This window comes from Neoarius graeffei, chromosome 9 (genome assembly GCF_027579695.1).
Source record: "Neoarius graeffei isolate fNeoGra1 chromosome 9, fNeoGra1.pri, whole genome shotgun sequence".
Lineage (NCBI taxonomy): Eukaryota > Metazoa > Chordata > Actinopteri > Siluriformes > Ariidae > Neoarius > Neoarius graeffei.
The window spans coordinates 59,935,602-59,952,055 of record NC_083577.1 but is presented as its reverse complement, the minus strand read 5'-3'; the positions used below and the strand labels follow the sequence as shown (position 1 = coordinate 59,952,055).

Sequence of the window (16,454 nt, the reverse complement as noted above, 5' to 3'; positions counted from 1 at the left end):
AAAAAATTAAACCTTGCGTTGATGTCTTTTTATTGGAACGACACTGGAAATTCAAAGACAATCATGTTTAGACAGTCATGCTCTCAGCAGTGCTACAGTTACTTAACATCATGCCTTTTGTGTCCTTTTACCTCCCTATTTAACCTTCGGCACAACAGATTTAGGCTTTCTGGGGATAAAAGGCTGCATGTTCCCTTCTACTAGTGAGGAACAGACAAAATTTAGCCCAGATCAGGAAACAACAGCACAGGAAACCTGGAGCCAAAAGCCACAATGATAAGCAACTGAGCACTGCAGCCTCCAGGAGGAAAAAGTGCAGCTTCTGACTATCAGCCTTTATTACACTAATAATTATAATAAATCTCTCTCTCTCTCTCTCTCTCTCTCTCTCTCTCTCTCTCTCTCTCTGTGTGTGTGTGTGTGTGTGTGTGTGTGTGTGTGTGTGTGTGTGTGTGTATTGAATACCAATGCATGCAGTATATCACGATGCAACAGTCATGATGTCAGTATCTGGTTCTTTTCCCAGAGACAAAATAGAGACTGCGTCTCCTTTAATAAGGAACATATTTATATAAAAAAGAGTGGTTCTACCTGTTATATGGTATTTAATAGTTACATCTGCAATGCGTCATCCTAAATCCTAGGCCACTTAGCTAAGAGACCTGAAATGCCAACTCCAAGAAGGGAAAACGTTTTTAAAGTAGCTCTGAGTCATAAATCTATCTAGTAATATTGTTGTGCTTGTAGATTAACAGCTCTTGGTATACTGTATCTGCTTGGTATATTGTCAGAGTATTCTCGTCTCCAAAGTTCTTCACTTTAAACTCTTATTCACAAGCAGAAGAAGTCTAATGTGTTTTTGATTTTCTATGTAAATGCATGCATATCTGTTCTGGCCTGGGGAACAGGAGCTTGGATACTGATGATTGTTACAGCCACGGCTATATCCTGTGTACTGATGAAATAAAAATGGTGCTAATAAGTTTTTAACGGGGTTTTGTATTCATCTTCTTAAATGGGTTCCAGAGCTGTTCTGGGCTGTGTGGGGTTTAGTGTGTGTGTCTGTGTGTGTGCGTGCTCACACACACACACACACACACACACACACACACACACACACACATTTGTTTCACTATCTTTGTGAGGACCTTCCATTGACATAATTATTATTGCAGTTAATTAATGCTGTGCCTGCACCTAACCCTAACCTCAGTAATGAAAAGGAAACTTTTTGCCTCTTTTAATTTTTTTTGTTTGTTTGTTTAAAAAACACAACAACAGCAATTTCTTTGTGGGGATCATCCAAATGTCCCCACAAGGTCAAAATTGTCAGATTTCACTATCCTTGTGGGGACATTTGGTCCCCAGTAGTACCGTATATAAAAACACGCGCATGTGTGTGTACCTCTATAGCAAGCTGGAACTGTTCATGTTCTCGCTGTAATTGTTCAGCCTCGGACAGTGAGCTGGCATTCACCATGCTGGCATTCAGCATAGACTCACCATTGCGGATCCAACTGAGCACCTAAACACAAAATGACACACACCAAAAAAAAAAAAAACCCACACATATTAACGATTAGGAATTAAACATCAATCCAGAATGTATCGTCGCTTTTATATCTTCTTAATGACTCAAGCGTGGTATATTTGGTAGTCTGGGAAAACCCATGAAATGTTGCTATGGCTGAATTCAGGTAAAATATTTGTTCATCTACTTTAAGAAATAATGATAAATATATTCCCCAAAACAATGGATATATGTTTATATTAAGTTTCTAAACTAGCCTAGGATTTCTGCAAAGATCATGTTTGACATTGTTTACACTGCAATTATTATACTGATAATTATTATATGAACTGCAAATCAAATCAATATACACTCACCGGCCACTTTATTAGGCACACCGATACACCTGCTGTCTGATGCAGTTATCTAATCAACCAATCCCTTGACAGCAGCACAGTGTATAAAATCATGCAGATACAAATCAAGAGCTTCAGTTAATGTTCATGTTAAACATCAGAATGAGAAGAATTGTGATCTCAAAGTGTGACTTTCACTGTGGCATGGGTGTTGGTTTGAGCCAGATGGACTGGTTTGAGTGTTTCAGAAACTGCTGATCTCCTGGGGTTTTCACACACAACAGTCTCTAGAGTTTTCACAGAATGGTGCGAAAAACAAAAAAAACACTGAGTGAGTGACAGTTCTGTAGGCGGAAACGCCTTGTTGAAAAGAGAAGTCAGAGGAAAATGGCCAGATTGGTTCGAGCTGCCAGGAAGGATATAGCAACTCATAGCAACTCTTTACAACCGTGGTGAGCAGAAAAGCATCTCAGCATGCAACAGCAGAAGACCATACTGGGTTCCACTCCTGCCAGTCAAGAACAGAAATCTTAGAATCAAGAACAAGTTCCTATTAAAGTGGCCGGTGAGTGTATAACAGTTGCTTTTAATGTGGTGTTCTGTGTCTCTCAGTGAAATTGGAACTACACTTTTAAATGTGTTACGCATTAAACAAATTGGAGTAAACTTATAGCATATAGCTACTGTCTGTTTACTTATGCTTGAGATACTGAGATACATGCAAAGAGAAACACATCTCAGTTCAGAAAACAACTGTCATTTTCAGAAGCGTGTATGATATAAATTGCCAGAATTTCACCATGTGACGGCCACCACACATTATATGAAACATGAACATCATGAATAATTCATAGCAGTGTTTTCTTTCAATTGTATTTAAACCTTTACACACTCAACTAATTCAGCCTGTTGGCTGGTTTCTGAATTTTAAACATATAGGGAAATCAGGGAAAGCCTTTCTCCTGCTTTAGCTGTCTCTGCTTTTCACTATATCTATTTCTTCATCCTTAAATCAGTCCATTTCTCTCTATTAGCGCTCGTATAAGTGGAAGTACTTGATGGCTGTCTCTGGAGACACTCCTTGACCCTTTATTACATCCTGAATGAGATTAGCTCGGAGAAAGCAGGAAGGAGTGACAGACATCTGAGTAGCCGGAGCCATCATTAGCCTCTGACCCTCTGTCTGGACGAACACATCTGATAGGTCTGTATGGGGCAGTGTAAACATACGGTCGTATGCTAAGTGCTTAAGTGGATGTTATTTTGTGATATTTGACTTTTTCATGAACCTGTTACAGATGATGAATTCAAAATGACTTTGTCCATTCTTGTTTAAAAATAAAACTGCATGTGTACAACAAAGAGACTACTGTTTATGACATTCATAGACCTGTATAGGAAGTATATGCACTTCTAAAATTGCTCTTTTACATATAGACCCCTTCGCAGTAAACGTCATTCATACGTAAGCGGAAATTGCGCGCGCAGCCTGGACCCAAAAAAGACTCAGAAAAGCCTAGTTGTTGTGTTGTCGGGTGTCAGAATCGTAGCAGTGATGGGGTTAAAATGTTCAGAATTCCAGCAGGATCTCACCCATTCCAAAAAAATCGCCGACGTCTATGGCTACAAGCCATCAAACGTGTAGACTGGGATGAAAGCACTATCAAAAATGCGCGGGTTTGCAGCGCCCACTTCATCACAGGTAAGATCAGGCTATTTATTAAATCTTTCTTTTTTATTCTTTCTAGTCTTCGTTTATTGATGTAGCAAAATACTTTGGTAACGTTTGTCTGATTAGCTGGGTCATAGTTACACAATGTAATGAATATTGCTAGCATGTTAACTTAGCTTTGCATGCAATTTTGTTTGTAGGAGAGGTCTCGCTTGACTCAAGCAGTCCAGACTTTGTGCCATCATTATTTGTGTATGCCGAAAATCACAATTTTAAAGCAAGGATGGAAAGGTAAAATTGTGTGCCCTTGCTCTAAATGCCAACTTGCGTTGACTGCTCTAACCTAGCTCCCGCCCCGTGCAGTTTCATTTCTGCTCTCTGCCTCTCGCTTTTTACGCAGCTCTGATTTCTCTTGGCTGCACTCTTTACACTATCATTCCTTTCATGCCATTACCTCCTGCAAATTGCTGTTTAGTGTTGGGATTTGCTGTTGTAGCTAAAGCCACATTGCCATCACATCACTGGCATAATTTGATTAAAACAAAATGAATATGAATGTCCCACTGTTAATCAAGTTGTACATGCCCGCACATAACATAATCATATGCGTCTAAAGACTTGTAGGCACGAAGTTTTTCGTGGGTGTACACTGAAGTCTTGTCAATAAGGTACGAGTATATATCTGGCCATTGTATACCAGGGAACTTACTAACATCGTCCGTCCACTCTTTAATTAAATACGGATCCGGTAGGCGATGTCCACTTGTTAGAGTTAACTTATTTATGTAGCATTCTCGATCTTGTAACGACAATTGTTTGGCATAATCTAACAGCTCATAATGCCGGTCTATGGGCAGCGCCATTGTTTCTGGGTCCAGGCTGCGCGCGCATCCTGGCAACGGTCAGTTTGTTCACAAACATGCGAAGGGGTCTATACAGAACTACCTTCATAAAAAGTCATAGTAGCAATGTTTTATTAATAAACTTGGGGAAGAAAATCATCATCCAGAGCATGAAATATATTTGGGGTTATTTCTACTACTACTACTACTACTACTATTTCGAGCTAGCTTGGACATCGTCAACTAGCTTCCTCCATTCTTCAGGTCATCCATGATATTTTTCAGTTCCTCAGTGAGTAATCCAGTGTCTTTCCTCAACTGGTCAACATAAGTAAATGCTGGTCTTCCCCTCCTTCTTACTCCTTGCTTTGGCTCCCAAAAAAAGCACTTGACTTACTAATTCCTCCTTTCTCCTCCACATGTGCCCCATAACCTTCAGTCTCCTTACACTGAGAACTGCTCTTAGCATTCGTGTGTACGTGCCATCTAATCGGCTGTTCATATCCTTTGTAAGTGTCCAGCACTCTGCACCATACTATATTGACATATTGAAATATTGACAGCCTCCGGAGCGCCCGCTAAAATGGTGGAAGTGATTAACATCCTCTACAAAGACACAGTTGCACAAGTACTAACACCTGATGGAGACACGGAGTTTCTCAGTGTAGTTGCAGGTGTCCTACAAGGAGATACCCTTGTACCATTCTTATTTATAGTTGCATTAGATTATGCCCTTTGCGAAGCGACCAGAGATCCAGAAATTGGGTTCATGACATCAAAATGATAAGGCTCTCGGCAACCTGCTGTATACATCACCGACATAGACTTTGCTGACAAATTTCAAACTATGTGGAGCAGGCCCAGCTACTCTTACTGAGGTTGGAAATTGCGGGAGAAGCTATTGGCTTGCATGTCAACGACAAGAAGACAGAGTATGTGTTGTATAACCCAGCAAATGTTGATTTGATAAGACCAGAGGGAAAGAAGCTGAAACAGGTTGAAGATTTTAAAGGGGAACTGAAGGCAAATTTTTTATTATCAAAATTCTATTTCTCTCATTTTATTAAATATAGGAATGCATTTTTGATAGCTATTTTGTCACTGCTATAGCAAGTTATGAGTGTTTGAAATATGCTCTGTAATATATCAGTCCATATGCCAAAGCAATGGCTGTAAACGAGATTCGTTGGGACCTGTGCGAGACATCGTAGGACGGAAATAAAACATACAGCAGAAATCAAAGTGACCAACATCTGCCAACGCTGTCAAAAGACGCGCGTGCCATCTTTTGAATGCTGACGTGATCAAGCCGGAAGTTTTGTTTGCAGTCAGGAAAGTTTGAAAAAAGTAGGCAGTAATCATCATTTAAACTCATTTTTATGCAATATTTTGTTTCGAAAACAGTTTTCAAAATGGCGGCACTGACACCTGGCTGACACTTCACGTTTCCAAGTCTTGCACAAGTCTCGTGAAGCTCGCACGGATAAGTGACGCCTGCCGTGAACCAAACAAACTAAATTCAACATGGCTAAAAACCGAATAGGCTGATAAGTATAATACTTAATTGCAATTAGTTGCCAATACGAGTCACGATATAAGGTTATTAAAAGCGAAAACGTAATTGAATAACACGTTAATTAAGAAATAAAGCAAGTTTAAAAATGACTTCAGTTGTTCTTTAAGTATCTCGGTTTGTGGATAGAATCTAGCAAGAAGGATATGGAAATAAGAATTGGAGTAGCTGAACAAAATGGACAAACTATGGAAATCTAACCTAGAGAGATCTTCAGAGCGACAGTTGAGAGTGTTTTGTTGCACGGGTCTATTTCGGGCTAGCTATATTTTTGTAATTCATTTTAATTCAAGAAGCACATAATGAGTCTGCATGTATGTTAGTTTAGTTATTAAGACCTGACTTCCTGTGTATGACTGTGCATGATTTCCTTTTCAACACATTGTTTTAAACGATATAGCACTGATTTCTAAGCCTTGTCATGAAGTAACACCTGGGAAAATACTAAAATGTGCAGGACAGGAAGGAGGTATTCCAGGGCCAGGGATGGAACCCTGGGTGATATAGGATACAGAGATTGCTGAATGTCACGAGACTGGATTGATGAACATTATAGACCCAGAGCTGTTCAGGGAAAAATACTGTATGAGCTCCAGTCCTGCAGTCTAATGGAAGGCATGTTTTATTCATATGGCCAAACTTTTATGGGTTTTTTTGCCTGAAGAAGTGAGACTGAGAATGAGGACACACACACACACTACACTATTCTGTACTGTATGTCTTCAAAGCATTCCACACAGATCTCACAGCACATTTGCTTTAAAAGTCACAAATTTCTGCGTGACTGCTGTTCTCTCTGATTTGCATATGGATGATTCAAACTGAACGGGTCAGCCTGCTTGCCAGATCAGTTATATTTCTAACACTATGCATATGTTGGTGTCACAGAGTTCTGCACTGATGCAGTTTCTGCTAGATGCTGATGGCTGTTTCTATGGATTTAATTATAGCGAATGAAATGTTTTCTCCTTTGTAAAGCCATGTAATATGGCGGCTGAGCTCATTTGCATAATATCATGCTTCTTTGTGTGCCAGATTTTGCCACATTCCAACTGTCGTGCCTTTACTAAAATGACTAACAAGCATATACAAGTAGTATAAGAAGTATGCTTTTGCATGCAGGTCATTTTTGAATGTGCTTTGTGACTATATTTTTATGAGTGTGTATATGAGTGTGTATGATTGAATATGAATGTGTCCTGTATATGTGTGCATGTGCGTTTTACCTGTTTAACTTCAGCCTGCAGATGGCGTAGTTGGAGACACTGCTCGAGCCGTTTCTGTGTCTGTTCTGCACTCATGTCCAGTTCATGTTGTTTCTCGTGAAGAAACTCCAGCAGCTCCTGAACCTGAGTCGCCAAATCTACTTCCTTTTCACCTGTTAACTCAATACCTACACACACACAGAGTCAGATATAAAATAATGAGCGTTTTGTCTATGCAGTGTTGAAATGAATAAAGGATCACTTCACACATATGTGAACAGAAAGGTTTGTATACCCTTTGGACAAAATGAATAAGACAAATAATTTTATTTATTCTATCGACACTCACTGGATATGAGCAATCGCACACTCTGATTGGCTACTCTACTACTAGGCTATCAGCTCATATACCGTACTATGAGCAGAGAAAAACAAAATGGCAGAGCGTGTTGCTGAACCAGTCGTGGACAAAATAAAAATTCTACTCGAAAACAAAACCCCAAAAATTGTTATCAAGTATTTAAAAGAAATAGAAATAGCTAAAAGAATATAATTTCCCCCCCCCAATATCTCCTGTTCCAGACTCCAGCCCAGTTAGTGGCAGCAGTGCACCTTTAAGTTGGTTTGCCAACCGCCAGAAAAGCCTAAAGAAGGAGAAGAAGAAGAAGAAAACCTCAGAAAAATTAAAAAAAAGCAACAAAATATGGAATAAAAATATTTGATGGTAAGAACGTATCTTTTTTTATTTATCAAGAATTATTATTGTAGCATTTTTCACAAATTGCTACTGTCATTTCACCGGTTTGTTTACATTCTAAGTAGAAATTATTTTGTTGGACATTTTGTATAAAGTTTTTATTTATCGAATTTGCAAAAAATAAAAAGAAAAATGCTCTGTTTCTCAAAATCCAGTGAATGTGGACAGAATAAAACAATTATTCCACTCAATCTCATTGTACATGGCTTATAGCCAACTCGGCACTACACGCCTCGTCGACTATCAGCTAATGTATGACTCGATTTCGTGGAGTAACTGTTAAATATACCAACAAGATATTCAGTGTGATAGGTTTCACATATTTTTTTTCAGTTTCCTTATTTAACAAATTGCTCAAATCATGTTAACATATATGTTATGATAACAAGTCAAGTGGGTTTTTATTGTCATTCCTCTATATAGCTTGTATATATTGGAATGAAATGTCATGTCTCCAGGACTGTGGTGTAACACATAACAGTACACAAGGCTACATATACGTTAACAGTGAATAGATTTTAGTTGTAATGTCCATCCATCCATTATTTGTAGCCGCTTATCCTGTGCAGGGTCACGGGCAAGCTGGAGCCTATCCCAGCTGACTACAGGCGAAAGGCAGGGTACACCCTGGACAAGTCGCCAGGTCATCGCAGTTGTAATGTTTGCTTCCCAATTCTTTTTGACATCTCTTTTCTAACTGTGCATAACTGTCTGGCCAATCTTTAGCCATTTTATAACTTTACAACTCTGCCAGATGTCCCTGTCTTCTTCAGATCAGGTCTGGAAACTAAGAAGTTGAAGTCGAAAGTCATTCCTGAACCACATGGTGCATAGGGTGGTGCCGATCTCCGTTTCTGTAACCCTCGGCCTCTCACCTATTACATAGCTAGGGTTACAGTGGGGGGGGCTAGTCCTCTGGTAACTGCAAGAGTTTGACTCCCCACTCACATCTGTATTGCAACGTGCCTTGCCAGATGGCAGTAGGTACCATTTTTATGATGGTCTTTGGTATGACCTGACTGCAAGTAGAACTCGCGATCTCCTGATCGAGAGGTGGACATGCTAACCACCAGGCCAACTCGCGGTACAGGAATATAGGAAACTAAGAAGGTCAGTGTAAAAAATAAAAAAAATAGTGGTGCAGTGATGAGTATTGCTGCCTCACAGCTCCAGGACTGTGGGTTTGATCATAAGCTTGAGTTACTGCCTGTGCACGTTCTCTGCTTTCCTCCCACTGTCCAAAAACATGCAAATAGGTGGACTGGCTATGCTAAATTGCCTTTAGTTATGAATGAGTGTGTGAACAAATGCGTGCATGGTGATGCACTGTGATTGACTGACATCTCATCGAAGGTGAATGCCCTTTTGCCCAGTATTTCTGTAGATTAATTATAAAATGGAGGTGTATTTCACTTTTTTTTCAATCACAATACATTGGGAATATCTCATCTCATCTCATTATCTCTAGCTGCTTTATCCTGATCTACAGGGTCGCAGGCAAGCTGGAGCCTATCCCAGCTGACTACGGGTGAAAGGCGGGGTACACCCTGGACAAGTCGCCAGGTCATCACAGGGCTGACACATAGACACAGACAACCATTCACACTCACATTCACACCTACGGTCAATTTAGAGTCACCAGTTAACCTAACCTGCATGTCTTTGGACTGTGGGGGGAAACCGGAGCACCCGGAGGAAACCCACGCGGACACGGGGAGAACATGCAAACTCCACACAGAAAGGCCCTCGCCGGCCACGGGGCTCGAACCCGGACCTTCTTGCTGTGAGGCGACAGCGCTAACCACTACACCACCGTGCCGCCCCACATTGGGAATATAAACTTTTAAATTCAGTGATAGCAACTGAAGAACAATGCTTGAATATTGAGATGCATATACATAGATTAGCCACTGGGTGGAAGTACCTATCTACTTTCCCCATGGAGTGTTGCGTGCATCACTGAACCTGAGCGCACTATATCGCTTGGGGTCAATATAGTAAAACCATATGGTGCATGATTTATTATTTACAGTCATGACTATTGTCTAAGAACACACATTTATTAATTCACCAAACGGTTAAGTATGTTTCCCTCTCCTGCAACTGAAGAAGAGACAAAATAAAATGAAAAATGTGCAAAATATAAATGCAATCATTTAAAGTGCAATAGACAGCGTGTTTAAACCGTGTTAAAACACAGTTCAAATATGATCAATATATCAGTTATGCAGCCTAGGTTAACTGTTCAAACCTGCACTAGAGAGAAGACAAAGACACACCCAGGACATGGGAGAGAGAGTGAGATTATCTCAGTGTGATTTGGCAGAGTGGCATTTCCAAAGCCAGAACAGGCAGAGACTCATGAGCCAAGGTCCATATGTAGAAGTAAGGGGGGGTGTGAGATGGGTCAGCAGTTTAAAGACAGAAAGCCTGTTTCCCATGTTAAAAATATCTGAGACACAGAAATGCAAGCAGAAAGAGAGTAAGAGGATTATAGGGGTGGAGGAGTGGACGGTCAGAGAGATAGGAATCAAAATAGATAGATGGAGGGAATATGGAGAGAGGGGTTATAGAGTGGTTTTGATTATTTAACCTATTTTTTGGGTTCTTTGCATGGAGAGTTGCACAGCTGCTGAGTTAAGCCATAGACTGTAAAGCTCAGCTGCCTGACTGGCTCAGACACCCAATGTCCTGCTTATCTCCATTTCTTTATTCATCTATCTCTATCCACCACTCTGCCTTATACACTTATCTGTCTCTGTTGTCTTTCCACCTGCATATTAAGATTGCTTATTGATTTCCAGTTTGACAGTAATCCGTCCATCCATCTGATTTTCCTTCTCTCTCTCTCTCTCTCTCTCTCTCTCACCTGAAGCCTGGACCTCCATAATGTACTGGTGTAGGTCTTGACCCTGCTGGATGACCTCATATGTCATGTTGTTCATGGCCAGTTTTCTATCAGCATGCCGCTGGAGCCTTTGTTCCACCAGACTGGGCTCCTCTGCACTGAATTCGCTACTCTGCCGTACCAGGTCCTCATTCCATGAGTCCAGTTCTGCAGTGACCTGAGCATCACAGGACAGAGCAAAAAGTCTAAACTCATTCATAGTCAACTTTCCAAGCATTAATTCCCTGACTCTATCCAGTGAAAGACACTCAAACAAGGAAGCAATACATTTCATTTCACATTTTACATAACTTTTCATGTCAGGCTGACATTACAGGACTAAGTGGGGTTTTTATTTTTATTTTTAAAACAGGACTGAATGTTTTACTAGATGTACCAGGCCATACAGTACTGTGGAAACATTTAGGCAGCCAAAATTCTGTCATATTTTTTCTTAAGAGTATATTTTACTTCATGTAGTGTGCCCAGTAAAAAAAAAAAATTCGATTTAGATTTCCAACCAAAAGTTTTGCAAACTCATTTGAGAATAAAATAAGGTTAAATAAATTATCGGGGATTTTTATGTCGTTAAAGAAAGGAGGATATTAGGTAACTGACTATTTTGCTGACTGACATTGGGTAACTGATTATTTTTAATTGACAAAAACATAACTGAGGGCATCTGCTATTACTTGAAGAAACAGAAGCAAGTGAGAACAGTGGTAAGTTCGCTTGGAAAAAACCTACCAGCAAATTTCCTTATAAACCATATAACAGTGTATTAAGAGAACTAACACAATTTTAAACATAATGCGTGTCCCACCATCATGTTAAATTCTCATCCCATTATCTCTAGCCACTTTATCCTGTTCTACAGGGTCACAGGCAAGCTGGAGCCTATCCCAGCTGACTACGGGCGAGAGGTGGGGTACACCCTGGACAAGTCGCTAGGTCATCACAGGGCTGACACATAGACACAGACAACCATTCACACTCACGGTCAATTTAGAGTCACCAGTTAACCTAACCTGTGTGTCTTTGGACTGTGGGGGAAACCGGAGCACCCGGAGGAAACCCACACAGACACGGGGAGAACATGCAAACTCTGCACAGAAAGGTCCTCGTCGGCCACGGGGCTCGAACCCGGACCTTCTTGCTGTGAGGCGACAGCGCTAACCACTACACCACCGTGCCGCCCTCATCACATCACATCACATCACATTATCTCTAGCCGCTTTATCCTTCTACAGGGTCGCAGGCAAGCTGGAGCCTATCCCAGCTGACTACGGGCGAGAGGTGGGGTACACCCTGGACAAGTCGCCAGGTCATCACAGGGCTGACACATAGACACAGACAACCATTCACACTCACGGTCAATTTAGAGTCACCAGTTAACCTAACCTGTGTGTCTTTGGACTGTGGGGGAAACCGGAGCACCCGGAGGAAACCCACACAGACACGGGGAGAACATGCAAACTCTGCACAGAAAGGTCCTCGTCGGCCACGGGGCTCGAACCCGGACCTTCTTGCTGTGAGGCGACAGCGCTAACCACTACACCACCGTGCCGCCCTCATATTAAATTAATTTAGTTTTTGATAGTTTCCTGCTAATCATTTATTTCATTTATTTTTTTTAACTTTAGATTTATTTCATTTATTGAAACATTTCATTACAGTATATATCCCAACCTGAATTTATGCACGTGGCACAAATCACTGTCTGCTCATTTATTGTAAGGCATGTAGGGATTGACTCATTGTAGCGTGTTGGAACAGCCAACTAAACCGTGAAATATAAAAAAGTACAAGTGAATAATCTTTCTTTTTACTCACATCAATGATTACAGTGTGATGTTTCATTTGTATATAGATTTGAAATATAGATCACATAATTCACATGTGGACAGAGAGAGTGACCTATCTAAGCCTGATACAGTTAACAGTTATTCCACAAAATCGAGATGTACATGAGCTGATAGCTGACAAAGTGCGTAGCACTGAGTTGGCTATAAACCATGTATGATGAGATTGAGTGGAATAACTGTTTTATTCTATCCACATTCACTGGATTTTGAGAAACAGAGCATTTTTTTGCAAATTCGATAAATAAAAGCTTTATACAAAACATCCGACAAAATTAATTTCCGCTTAGAATGTCAATAAACCAGCGAAATGACAGCAGCAATTTGTGAAAATTGCTATAATAATAATTCTTGAAAAATATAAAAGATACATTCTTGCCATGAAATACTTCCATTCCGTATTTAGTTGCTTTTTTTTGTGTGTTTTTTGGGTTTTGTTTTTGAGTAGTTTTTATTTCGTCCTCGGTTGGTTCAGCAACACGCCGCCATTTTGTTTTTCTCTACTCACGGTATATGCGCTGATATCCTAGTAGTAGTGTAGCCAATAAGAGTATGTGATTGCTCATATCCAGTGAATGTGGATAGAATATGTACTTCTTATATGTAATATCACATTTATCTACTAATACTCAAAATATCTACTTGACCTGAACCCCTCACCTCAATCGTGTACTGTTCAAAGATGCGCAGTTGAAGAAAGATGTCTAGTTTAATCTTCCTTTCATGGAAGAGCTCCTCCATCTGACCCTGTGCCTCATCCAGCTGCTGTAGCACACTCTCAATGTGAGCTATGGAACTATTATGGGGCATCTTATTACTGCTCATTGCTGAGTCTCTGTGAGAGAAAGGGAAGAGAGGTCAGATACATGTGTGTGTGTGTGTGTGTATGTATGTGTGTGTGTGTGTATGTGTGTGTGTGTGTGTGTGTGTGTGTGTGTTTAGTGTATATTAACCTGAGTTGTTGAATGAGGTCCTCTCCCTCTTTAATAACATTGAGTGTAGCCTCCAATGTGGCGGCTTGCTGCTGCTGGAACTGTTTGATCAGTTCTTGCACAGAGTCCACCGAGTCTGAACACACCTCCTCTAACAGTTCCTTCTGCAGATCCTCCATCCATGTCCATAGCTGCACATACAAGCAAATCCAAGATAAATCAGATGAAGAACTGCCACAGTGCAAAACCCCCAAGAATCTTGAGATATCTTTTTTAAATTCTTGCAAGAATCTGGATTATATCTACAGTGGTGCTTGAAAGTTTGTGAACCCTTTAGAATAAATATGACCTAAAACATCATCAGATTTTCACACAAATCCTAAAAATAGATAAAGAGAACCCAGTTAAACAAATGAGACAAAAATATTATACTTGGTCATTTATTTATTGAGGAAAATGATAGAATATTACATATCTGTGAGTGGCAAAAATATGTGAACCTCTAGGATTAGCAGTTCATTTGAAGGTGAAATTAGAGTCAGGTGTTTTCAATCAATGGGATGACAATCAGGTGTGAGTGGGCACCCTGTTTTATTTAAAGAACAGGGATCTATCAAAGTCTGATCTTCACAACACATGTTTGTGGAAGTGTATCATGGCACGAACAAAGGAGATTTCTGAGGACCTCAGAAAAAGCGTTATTGATGCGCATGAGGCTGGAAAAGGTTACAAAACTATCTCTAAAGAGTTTGGACTCCACCAATACACAGTCAGACAGATTGTGTACAAATGGAGGAAATTCAAGACCATTGTTACCTTCCCCAGGAGTGGTCGACCAACAAAGATCACTCCAAGAGCAAGGTGTGTAATAGTTGGCGAGGTCACAAAGGACCCCAAGGTAAATTCTAAGCAACTGAAGGCCTCTCTCACATTGACTAATGTTAATGTTCATGAGTCCACCATCAGGAGAACACTGAACAACAAATGGTGTGCATGGCAGGGCTGCAAGGAAAAAGCCACTGCTCTCCAAAAAGAACGTTGCTGCTCGTCTGCAGTTTGCTAAAGATCACGTGGACAAGCCAGAAGGCTATTGGAAAGTGTTTTGTGGATGGATGAGACCAAAATAGAACTTTTTGCTTTAAATGAGAAATGTTATGTTTGGAGAAAGGAAAACACTGCATTCCAGCATAAGAACCTTATCCCATCTGTGAAACATGGTGGTGGTAGTATCATGGTTTGGGCCTGTTTTGCTGCATCTGGGCCAGGACAGCTTGCCATCATTGATGGAACAATGAATTGTGAATTATACCAGCAAATTCTAAAGGAAAATGTCAGGACATCTGTCCATGAACTGAATCTCAAGAGAAGGTGGGTCATGCAGCAAGACAACGACCCTAAGCACACAAGTCGTTCTACCAAAGAATGGTTAAAGAAGAATAAAGTTAATGTTCTGGAATGGCCAAGTCAAAGTCATGACCTTAATCCAATCGAAATGTTGTGGAAGGACCTGAAGCGAGCAGTTCATGTGAGGAAATCCACCAACATCCCAGAGTTGAAGCTGTTCTGTACGGAGGAATGGGCTAAAATTCCTCCAAGCTGGTGTGCAGGACTGATCAACAGTTACTGGAAAGGTTTAGTTGCAGTTATTGCTGCACAAGGGGGTCACACCAGATACTGAAAGCAAAGGTTCACATACTTTTGCCACTCACAGATATGTAATATTGGATCATTTTCCTCAATAAATAAATGACCAAGTATGATATTTTTGTCTCATTTGTTTAACTGGGCTCTCTTTATCTACTTTAAGGACTTGTGTGAAAATCTGATGATGTTTTAGGTCGTATTTATGCAGAAATGTAGAAAATTCTAAAGGGTTCGCAAACTTTCAAGCACCACTGTAGAGCATATCTGGAGATTTTTTGATGAGATGACATGATTGGAGAGCACCCAACATGGATTTCATCATATATGGGTCATACTTTGAAATATCCAGGCAAAACCATCTCTGGATTCTGGGGTATTTTGTGCAGTGTGCATTAGGGTCTTTAGGGAAGTTAGATTTTCAAATGATGGTTCAGGTTTTCCTCATAGAAGTTGCCATGACAAAATCAAAATAGTATTTTCCTTATAGTGTAAAAACATTTGCTCCTTATTAGGAGAATAATACAACACACATGTACACACAGGCAAACTAAGACCAAACATTGCCTCCATTTACTTCAATAAAGAATCAATTTCATAATCATTGCTGTCTGGACCTGTTTCCATTCTTAGAAACTGAACCAAAAATATATATTTTCTCATTGCTCAAATTGCTTCCATCTTGGAATAATACATATTTCCACCCCTTGCCCTGCTACGTGTATCAAATTAGCATCTTCGTGGCCGCAGTCGAATACTTTCACCAGACTATTTACTGATTTTTGCTGTGATGGATGATATTGCAGTGTTTTTTTTTCCATGTCAGTCATCTTCTCCACCTTCAACACTATGGCCCTGAATTTTGACATCTTCTGAGTAGTACAAGTTCAGGTCATCACCTTGTCCAAACCCTTCAGTATCCACCTGCTCCCTGAGACAAAGGATCAAGTTGAAGAGTAAATAACATATACAACTTTATAATACTCGGTAATAAGGTGAAAGCATGCCACCAGCTAACCTGAGTCATAATGGGACATTGCCAGAAGAAAGCCTAATGGATCGTGTACATACCATATCAGCTTATTCTACCAATGTGTTCATGATCTGTGTGAAAAGGAGACTTGAATGGGTACACAAGGGGATTATGTGTCTGGAGCCTCTACCTCTCATGTCAATACTGTAGGCTATGGAACTGTAAACATTTCTAAGATCCATCT

At 40.3% G+C, this 16,454-nt stretch overlaps 1 protein-coding gene across 2 annotated transcripts in view; it reads right to left on the bottom strand.

Moving 5' to 3' along the window:
* The window catches only part of kalrna (kalirin RhoGEF kinase a), a 408,274-nt gene that overhangs the window by 128,596 nt on the left and 263,224 nt on the right, over positions 1-16,454 (bottom strand). For both annotated transcript variants that reach the window (XM_060929989.1, XM_060929988.1), the window contains exons 12-16: positions 13,618-13,787; positions 13,325-13,499; positions 10,785-10,980; positions 7,180-7,346; positions 1,406-1,525 (exon numbers count right to left, since the gene is read on the bottom strand). In XM_060929989.1, the coding sequence (XP_060785972.1) occupies positions 1,406-1,525; positions 7,180-7,346; positions 10,785-10,980; positions 13,325-13,499; positions 13,618-13,787 (828 nt within the window). The remainder of the gene's footprint in view (positions 1-1,405; positions 1,526-7,179; positions 7,347-10,784; positions 10,981-13,324; positions 13,500-13,617; positions 13,788-16,454) is intronic.